Genomic DNA, 10,304 nt, shown 5'->3' on the forward strand with positions numbered 1-10,304 from the left:
GTGCTTCAAGAACCACCACGCACAGACGTATGCAAGACATGGGTTTCAGCTGTCGCATTCCTTGTGTCAAGCCACTCTTGAACAAGACACAGCGTCAGAAGCGTCTCGCCTGGGATAAAGACAAAAAGGACTGGACTGCTGCTGAGTGGTCCAAAGTTATGTTCCCTGATGAAAGTAAATTTTGCATTTCCTTTGGAAATCAAGGTCCCAGAGTCTGGAGGAAGAGAGGAGAGGCACAGAATCCACGTTGCTTGAAGTCCAGTGTAAAGATTCCACAGTCAGTGATGGTTTGGGGTACCGTGTCATCTGCTGGTGTTGGTCCACTGTGTTTTCTGAGGTGCAAGGTCATCACAGCTGTCTACCAGGAAGTTTTAGAGCACTTCATGCTTCCTGCTGCTGACCAACTTTATGGAGATGCAGATTTCATTTTCCAACAGGACTTGGCACCTGCACACAGTGCCAAAGCTACCAGTACCTGGTTTAAGGACCATGGTATCCCTGTTCTTAATTGGCCAGTAAACTCTTCTGACCTTAACCCTATAGAAGATTTATGGGGTATTGTGAAGAAGAAGATGCGGTTAAGCCAGACCCAACAATGCAGAAGAGCTGAAGGCCACTATCAGAGCAACCTGGGCTCTCATAACACCTGAGCAGTGCCACAGACTTAGATTCCAACTAAGTATTGAGTGCTGTACATGCTCATACTTTTCATGTTCATACTTTTCAGTTGGCCAACATTTCTAAAAATCCTTTTTTTTTTGTATTGGTCTTAATATTCTAATTTTCGGAGATACTGAATTTAGGATTTTCATTAGTTGTCAGTTTTAATCATCACAATTAAATGAAATAAACATTTGAAATATATCAGTCTGTGTGTAATGAATGAATATAATATCCAAGTTTCACTTTTTGAATGGGCAGAAGATCCTTTTTGTTTAAACACAAACAGTCCCAGGGTGCCGGTTAGCTAACTAGAGCTCTCGCCCCATGTACAAGGCTGAGACCTATTTCCCTCATTTCCTATCTATCCTATCCAAAATAAAGGCAAACATACATTTAAACAGAAAAACAGAAACAGTTGCTATATCGCTCTCGTCAAAGACAGTTATTGTGTGTCTTTGACACCAAAGACACACAATAACACAAACCAACCAACTGAGGCAGCAGTAGATCAGCAACTCCCTTGTTCTGCAAGGTAAAATGTTTTTGTCAGTGGAGTCTGATGGCTTTTACGAGTGCGATATAGCAACTGACCGACAGACTTTCTTAACTGGAAATAAGTGTGAGTCAAATGCTATGTGAGAGAGCAACAGACTTCAGATGTCATTTACACACACGCACGCACGCACACACACATATCTGTACCTTTAGGAGAGTAGCTTGTGGGAGGGAGGTCAAAGGGCACAGGGAAACCAGAGGAGGAGGAGACCAGAGGAAATGGATTTTTGTGAACAGGGAAGGTCTTCATGTTCTGGAAGGAGACAACCATCACACCACACATTACTCTACATGAGCTCTTTATAGTTTGCACTGTTATTCAGCATATGTAATACTTTTTTTCATACACTGTGGATCACATTTTTGAACGATGAAAACGCTTAGATGTGTGTATCAGATTACAAATGCATTTTGTGCAAGGCAAATGTTTATTACATGATTAACATCTCTCTAGCATTTAGACATACTAGCATAGAGCTACTGTTTGTCCACATGTGTTCTTACAAAGGCAGAGGGCACGTAGAGGACTCCCAGCTCATATGACCGAACCATCACCTGAGTGTTGTTCTTCTCCAGTGCACCCCACGCTGCTTTGGACAGGTTGGCACTGAAACACACACATTAACACGTCAGATTTAATGTTTCAGTAGCCGTGTGGATAAAGAAAGGAACATTTCAGCACATACATAATATGCAATGATCATTTCAATTCATTTTCAGTAGGGTAGGGTTTGAATAACTCTTTTTAGAACGTAAAATAATTGTCATGAACAGTGTTGGCAATATGGGTGTATGGCGAATATAATTATGATAAACAATGCATACAACCACAATACGCACATTATACAAGCATGGCTTATTATTAATTATGTTTTACATTTAACATACAGTTTATTGCTAATTATTTAAGAGGTGGAAATAAAATCACAAAAGTTGTCTTTCTGTTGATTTGCCATAATCATAATCATTAACAATTAAGTTAATGATAATTATTTTGAGGTGAAACACAAAAAATTTAATTTCTGCTTTTGGATAAAATTTAAATGTTACTATTCCTTTAATTAGTTACCACACCAGTTTCAGCAGTAAGTAATATGAAATAAATAAGACGACACTGTAAATCAGAAAATCACATATGCAAATAAAAACAAATAATTTCACATAATGAAGACACAGTATAATGTCTGTGTTCCTTCTATCTCATTTTAATGCATGCATTCATAATGTATGACTTAATTTAAAAAGATTGTTAAATTAATTGTTTTTTAGGTTTTATAGGTTGACTATGTAACAACTGTCCAGGGACTACAGATGGAAAAAAGTATTTTGGCTAACTCTATGCTTATTAATGTGCACTGTCTCTGCTAAAATAAACTGATTAAAAAAAAAAAAAGTAAAAAAAAAAAAAAATACATGTGAAACTGGCACACGCACCTTGTGACGAGGAACCAGGCAAGCTGAGTGAAATCTGGTGAGGCCCTCATGTATGTCTTGATGTGTGGCATGGCGTGACTCCTTCCTGTCGTATTCGCCTTCCAACGGCTACATGCACATATGCAAACAAGAGTATTTTATTCAGTTGAATTACACTTACAGGAATTATGAACAGGGCTGTGTAGGTCTTTACTAAGCTAAAAATAAAGTCTGTACACCAGGGTGCCTCACCATTAATGAAAAAATTATGAATGCAATGCAAACAGAAGTGCCAGGCCATAGGACTGAATTTAGATTAGTAGAAGTGAACTTACTGAAAGTAGGAGTGGAGCCAGAGTTGTTTCTGCGCTGTCTGGATGCTGTAGGGAAGAGAGCCTCCCGCTGCAGGACAAAGAAGATGTACATCACAACCAAATACACAGCAGTCCCTAAACAATCAAATGTTACATCAATCAAACAATCAGTAAGAGAGTGATGTTTGGGGTGGATGATTAAATTAATAGGCACGCTAATAAGCTGCCAATGATCATGCTGTGGTCAAAATGTACTGGCATTTAGTAAAAGTTGTTTTTTTATCTGCATGTGACCTCTACAACACGATATATAGACAAATTATTTGACTCACCTGGGTAGCCTTCTAAACTAGTTCTCACATCTTCAACTGATGGATACAGCTGTAAAATATCAACCCATTAGTGATTTGTATTACATTTATATACCTTCAACATACAGTACATGACTACATTTGACAAAAAAATACTTTGGCAATTAAATGTCCTGCAGGGACTCTGAGGAAGTGTAGAAATGTACCCTCAAAATGACTCTTGTTTTTACCACTTGAAAGCTGAGGCAAATAAGAACATAATACTAGTACTAGCAGCAGTCATAGAAAACCTCATTTTTTTGGTATGTTTTTATTCTATCTTTCTCAAAGCAGTTTAATGCTGCATCACACAAGCAACATTAGGTTTCAGTTGGAGGGACCTACCAAGTGCATGGGGGGGTCCGGGCGAAAAGAGGATTTCCCCAGCGTGGTCATGGTGCGCTGAAATTCCCCTGCCAACCATTTGGTCTTATCCAGTCCCATAGAGCCGATGCTGGAGAACTGGCCAATCACAGGCCATTTTTCTTCGCCGGGAATAGGCTCTGTGTGGTCATACAACAGCTACTCAAATAAGAAGAAGGGAAGAAAAAGATGAGGAAATTCCAGTTAGAGACCATGCAGAGGTTGTTAAATTTAAGTGCTGTCATGTTCTTGTGAGAAATTACTCTTTATTTTTAGTTGCATTACATTGGCAATATTTAGATCTTTTTCCAATTCACCTGGTTATTGGGGTGATGCTGACCTGAAACTTGTTCCTAATGGACTATGTAAATGCAGGCAAAAACCCAAAAATCCTAACAACAAAGTTTTTTTGGAAATGCTTTTCAGTGATCTGAGCAGTGTTGCTTAGATGCAAACTACCAGCCAGTCAGCATTTAAAAGGATTTTATCTGTGTGTTTGCATGTTTTAGCAACTGTGTTTTTAAAGTTTTATAGGTTGACTATGTAACAACTGTCCAGGGACTACAGATGAAAAATAGTCTTTTGGCTAACTCTGGCGCATTTGCATCTATGCTGATTAATGTGCACTGTCCCTGCTAAATTAAACTGATTAAATAAAAAACTACTGCTGACCATTTTCCAAAGTAAACCAGACGTTTTCCGATTGATACCTTCCCGGCAGCTATTTTTTCCTCTTTACCACTGTGTTGTAATGTCCCGATTTTTAATTTTCACTGTTGCACATTGGTCATGTATGCAAACTTTTCAGATGTTACTGGTTTTCCACAAGCACTTGAACTTTTTTTCATCCGATGCATTGTCATAAAACCATAATACATCTTTGACAAATATGAAGAGGGTTTGTGACGGATGTCTGTGTGACGGATGACCAAATTCATCAGCAAATCTCACACGTCTAAAAGTTGATTTAAACTGTACTGAAATTAACTGAACCTAAGACCATGAAAGTAAGAAATATACATATTTTCAAAATAGCATTCAAAAAAGCACATTAACCATTTCTTCTTCTTGTAGAAATGTTAAATAAAACTATATATAACAGAGACAAATTGGAACTACTTGCTGCTATTTACTTTTGCTCTTTGTTTTCTATCTTGAGTCGCAGTATGTTATTAACTAGTTAGAGAAGTGAGTGGGAGATGAGGAGAGTAAACAAACAAACAAATATTTACCTTCCTCATCCTCAGGTGGCCCCAGCGCTCCATGTCTGAACCAACATATCTCCCTGGGGTTGAGCCGACCAAATAAACCCTGATAATAGAAGTTAAGAGTTTATAATAAGTGATACTTGTAATCCAGATTTTATATTTACTTACAACTGCATAGGATGTTGCAGGACCATCATTTAGCAGCATATATATATATATATATATATATATATATATATTTTTATCTAAAGACTTACATTACCTGGTTGGATGTGAAAGTCATTATTACTAACTCCCATCTGCATCAAACCTGTGCACATATGTAACTGCATGAGCCTCGCGTTTACCTGGTCTCTGAAAGGTCGTGCTCTTTGATCCGTTGGATCCACTCCTCAAGTTCTGGGGCGCGGTACGATGCCAGGTATTCCAGCAGGTCCCTCTTAAAGAAGGTTGGTGACTCACCTGCGCTCGCACTGCTGCCCTTTGGTAACTGTGGAAACATGGGGCTTATCCACATCCTGGTTTGGAAAAAATACATTGAGGGGGGAATACATACAAAACTACTGTCTTTTCTTTCTCAAGTTTTAATGTGGCTGCACAGATTCATGTGTACCACCAAAATGTTTCCTAGGTTAAAAAAACTCCACATCCGACAGACTCACCCTTGTGTTTTCTGGTACCAGTCTGCTCTGATGAGGTTGGAGGTCAGAATGATGACTCTGAAGCCTTCCTCGTACCACAGCAACATCATCTTCCTGCACAAAGATACACAACAATGTTCTGCTTAATATAACAACAACAAAGAGTACATGCCAAGACCTGTATTATCTGCAATGTAAGTCCCCTAGTACTAAATGCAAATGTTTTTTCCCCTGCAGTACCTCTGTATGTGTGTCAGCAACACATACATTTTTAATAATTCCTTCAATATACAGGGAGTTTAAAAATACTCAAAAAGTTTATATAGGATGATAAAAGACCAGTTATCTTAAAAGCTGCGGTGTATCTAATTATGATTAATGACTCCACTTAGGGTCGGTGCTGGTACGGTGCATGCTGGCTCACTAGAACAGCTTACTTGGAGATGTAAAGGGAACTAAGTCATTGTTAATGTTATTAAATACACTCAAAATGTCTGCTGTGAAAAAGCTCTTTACTGTGCTCTACAAATCTGATCACTGAGTCACACAGACAACCCCTGACTATCCCACACTAATGTCAAACCCAGAATGTTTCAGTGTGGGACAACTTCAGGAAACAAGACTGAGAGTCTACAGCCATGTTATCAGCTGAAACTGTACCTAGGCACAGCAGTACTCTGTGCTTAATGCTAATGTCTGCATGCTAACAATTTCAATGCTAACATACCGATGTTTACCATGTTCATCATCTTAGCTAAGCACGTCAGCAATAAACACAGAGGACAGCTCAGGCTGATGACAAAGACATTAGTTTTGCAGGTAAATGGTCATGAACCAAAATATTAGATAAAACTTTTATTGAATAAATCTGTACAAAATTTTATCTAAATCCATTCAATGGTTGTTGAGATATTTCACTTAAAACCACAATATATATATCTCTCTACAATGTCATGCTAATCTAAAAATATGTTATTATTGACCAGTGGTGGACCAACCAACACTGGCATCCATAAAGCTGCAACAACATCCAAAACTGATCTGATGTGTAAGTAAAAAAAAAAAAACTAATTGGTATAATACCAAATATGGAAAGAAATGCTTACGTGTGGTGAGTTCCAAAAGCAATATCCAGCTTGGCCTGTCAGGGCAGATCACAGACATTAGTCCTATTTAAAGGGAAATCCAGAGTCCATAAAGAACAGTCTTACTAACAGGCATTTCACAGTATGACAGTATGACATAATAACAGACAAACTGCACTTCAGAGAAAGTCTTTAAAAAACTGTTTGCTTAGGCAGTGAGTCTGTACCTGGCAGAATCGAACATGTGGAAACGGCTGAGCCTGCTGGATCAGCCGGGCCTTGGCCTCCCTCTTATCTCCATGGACGATCAGAACTGGACGGTCCCTGTAAACACAACCCAGAACCAAGGTTCAAAATTTGGCCTGTTTCACCGGATTGTCATCAGCATCATCACTTTCATTTAAATAAAAACAAAATGTCAGTATCCATTAGGAGTTGTAGTATCTCTTGATGGCTTAATTAGAGTTTATGATGCTTTACTACCCTGACGAGAATGAAATCTAAGGAAACATGAATAATGTTTAAGGATACAAATTTAAAATTTCACAAATACAACTGGACATAAACACTGGTAAGAGCCTTGAAAATGCCATGTTTATAAACCCATCGCCACGCAAAAAATCTCCTGAATACTTATCAGAGACACATTTATTGTGCCATCCAGTTTTAACTTTGAGTCTTGAGCAATAATACACTTAAGGGCAGTGTCATCAGTATAATAATGACATAAACAGATTCCCATGTTCATGATAATGTGATAGTAGAGCTGCAACAATTATTCGGATAATCGATTAGTTGTCAACTATTAAATCACCCACTACTTTGATAATCGTTTGGGCAATTTTTTTTTTTTTACATAAATGATCTGCTTCTTAAATGTAAATCTTTTCTGGTTTCACTAATCCTCTATGACTGTAAAATATAATATCTTTGGGTTGTGGAAAAAACAAGACATTTGAGGACATCTTCTTGGGCTTTGGGAAACAGTGATTGACATTTTTGACAGTTTTCTGACTCTTTATAGACTAAACAACTAACCGATTAATCAAGACAATATTGACAGATTAAACGACAATGAAAAGAAATGTTAGTTGCAGCCCCAGATGGTAGCAAAGAAGAAGCAAAACTTACCTAAACTCTGATGGGTATTGCTCCACCATCCAAGCAATATCAAAGCAGTAGTTAAACTATGAAGAAAGAGAGTATGACCTTAAAACTTGGTAGAAAGATGTATACAAGACTCTGCTGCCATGCTAGCACCAAACCTTGAGGCTGTACTTCTTCACAGTGGTGCTTTCTTCTAAATGCTAATGTCAGCTTGCGAACATGCAAGTACTGCTTTACAGTTTTGTATTTTGTTCTGAACACCTAATTAAATTTTTTACACAACAAAAAGTTAAAAGATCACCAGAATGAATGTGTTTCATCCTGAGGGGAACATGGATGACACCAAATTTCATGGTAATATATCCAATAATTGTTGAGACATTTGACTAAAAGCAACCCATCATATAGATATTGGTATATTTCTGTTTGGACCAAAGTAGTAGGCTGACCAACCAACTGGCAGAGAGACATTTCCATCTCTAGAGCCATGCCGATAGCATGGCTCAAAAACAGGACATAAGATTGTTTATATGGTTGCTCACCTGAACAGATTCTTTAAGGGTCCCAAATAATGGAGAGAGAATGTCTACATGAATGAAAAAAAACAATAAAGATTACTATATAAAACTAATATATAAAAGACGACAAATAGGTGACAATAGGTGGTAGCTGTACTTTAAACAGGGAGATCCCCACAGAGTAAAAACATTGTGTTGGGATTAAAACTATTTTACTTAACAAAAAGTGCCCAAAGTCTTACCAGACTGACTTGAAGCAACCACAGAGTCAACGCAGAGTCACACTCATTCGACAAAAACAAGTATGGTTAAGATATTCAGCCTCCATGAACATTTGGGAGCTTCCCACTACAACCAGCTGTTTACTGCTGGCCACTGAACAACTCTACTGGAGCAATGAAGTGCTTCAAGGAAATCTGGAGCATAAAAGAATGTCAGATGTTCAAAATTCTCTTTTTTGACTTTCCCTGCTGGTCTGGGGGTTTTAACTTGCACCTTTGCATCAAATATATGATTCCATTGTCTTATTTCCTCAAAAGGTAGAACGAAAGTGTCTGCACCAAATGTCATTAAATGAAACTCTCCTCACCTCTGATGTGCAGAGCTCCACTGTTGTACTTCTTGTCCAGGCCTGTGACTTTGTTGAGGTAAAACCTGTAGGTGTCATTTAGACAAGGCATACTGGATTCAAAAAAGTCCTCTGGCTCGTCGATATAGTACAGCCGGCCGTGGGGACTTGGAGGTCGCTCGTTCTCCACCTTCGCTTTCTTTGTTTTTGGGCTCGGAGATGCCCTTTTTGGTAAATTACTTAGACTCTTCCCCTTTACATCTCCATCATCATCATCACTATCTGAGAGAGCCCAGCCTGAGCCATCTGACACCTCTTTCTTCCGCTTTCCAGCCAATGACGGACTAGTTTCATACTTCACTGGATTCAGCTGGTTAACTACTGCTGACTGTCTGGCTTCAGAGCCGATAACAAGTGAGGATCCAGGGGTGTTAGCTGGTTCTGGTTTCACCTGAACAGTGAGTTTGGGGCTGGGGGGAGACCCAGACCAATGGGAGCTGTGATTGGATACAGCGGGTCGGTGGGGCTTAGAGGTTGTAGTCCCGGAAAGAGGAAGAACCTCATCATCGTCATCACTGCTGGATATGGTCCACTTGCCGTGTTGACTGTCCTGAGACATGCCTGACCAGCGATACAGAGAATTCAAATATCAGCTAAGCAACAGGATGAGAGGTGGCCTGAGGTGAAGCCACTGATCAGTCCTGAACTGATACACTGGGTGTTCAACAGCATTTAAAAGATGCATTTCACCTACTTTGACACCTTTAGCAGCCTGCTACCAATGTTATACCAAACACATCAACATGTGTCCATGAAACATGCAGGACAGGCTTTGTGTGGGGCGACCTATGAAGTGGTGATCTGTGACAATTACTGTTTATAATAGGAAGCTAATCTGATTTCATTTTAACAGGGATGGATGTTCACAGCTGAAATAACCCAACTGACAGTCGGTCAGTATTTAGGTGCATCTAGGTAATTTTGAATGGTGATGCAACGTTGCAAAGTCAATAACAAGGGAACTTACTGGGTGTAAATATAACACGTGTGAACATATACAACAACAGGCGAAATGGTTCAAAATTATGCAACTGCGGGAAAATATACAGCACAAAAAATTGTTATTGTTGTTACTTAAGATTATCGTATTAAACTAAAAAAAAATACCAAAATAATAGAAGCAAAGCGGATCATGCAAGTTCTGCAGTTTAACGTTATAAATGGAAATGATAAAATTACATTATGCTATTATGAAGAGTGTGAATAATATAACGGCCCGAGTGTGACATTTTCTTTACCGGGTCAGATAAGTCAGCAGCAGCAGCAGCACAGGTTAATGCTGTTGTGAATGCAGTGATTCCACACAATCCACCAATTAACAAACTTAATACAATACACTTCCATGAGACAAGCCACAGCGCAGGAGGTGCACAAGCAATACGTGTCCGGGTCGGAACTCCACTACTCCTCTTGTAGTTCCGCCACATCGGCGGGATCTAACCAAGCAGCGAGCTTTTTA

General features: G+C 38.9%; 1 protein-coding gene across 1 annotated transcript in view; it reads right to left on the bottom strand.

Annotated features, from left to right (window-relative positions):
- Positions 1 to 10,262, bottom strand: part of tdp1 (tyrosyl-DNA phosphodiesterase 1) — a 12,143-nt gene extending 1,881 nt beyond the window's left edge. Inside the window, exons 1-15 of the mRNA XM_046031897.1 lie at positions 10,084 to 10,262; positions 8,807 to 9,406; positions 8,242 to 8,285; positions 7,724 to 7,779; positions 6,820 to 6,916; positions 6,614 to 6,648; positions 5,529 to 5,621; positions 5,214 to 5,384; positions 4,891 to 4,969; positions 3,641 to 3,817; positions 3,278 to 3,326; positions 2,967 to 3,033; positions 2,653 to 2,760; positions 1,723 to 1,825; positions 1,366 to 1,471 (exon numbers count right to left, since the gene is read on the bottom strand). Of these exons, the coding sequence (XP_045887853.1) occupies positions 1,366 to 1,471; positions 1,723 to 1,825; positions 2,653 to 2,760; positions 2,967 to 3,033; positions 3,278 to 3,326; positions 3,641 to 3,817; positions 4,891 to 4,969; positions 5,214 to 5,384; positions 5,529 to 5,621; positions 6,614 to 6,648; positions 6,820 to 6,916; positions 7,724 to 7,779; positions 8,242 to 8,285; positions 8,807 to 9,404 (1,783 nt within the window). The 5' untranslated portion in view covers positions 9,405 to 9,406; positions 10,084 to 10,262. The remainder of the gene's footprint in view (positions 1 to 1,365; positions 1,472 to 1,722; positions 1,826 to 2,652; positions 2,761 to 2,966; positions 3,034 to 3,277; positions 3,327 to 3,640; positions 3,818 to 4,890; positions 4,970 to 5,213; positions 5,385 to 5,528; positions 5,622 to 6,613; positions 6,649 to 6,819; positions 6,917 to 7,723; positions 7,780 to 8,241; positions 8,286 to 8,806; positions 9,407 to 10,083) is intronic.
- Between the last annotated feature and the right edge of the window lie 42 nt (positions 10,263 to 10,304).

The sequence above is a fragment of the Micropterus dolomieu genome, linkage group LG20 (genome assembly GCF_021292245.1).
Source record: "Micropterus dolomieu isolate WLL.071019.BEF.003 ecotype Adirondacks linkage group LG20, ASM2129224v1, whole genome shotgun sequence".
NCBI lineage: Eukaryota > Metazoa > Chordata > Actinopteri > Centrarchiformes > Centrarchidae > Micropterus > Micropterus dolomieu.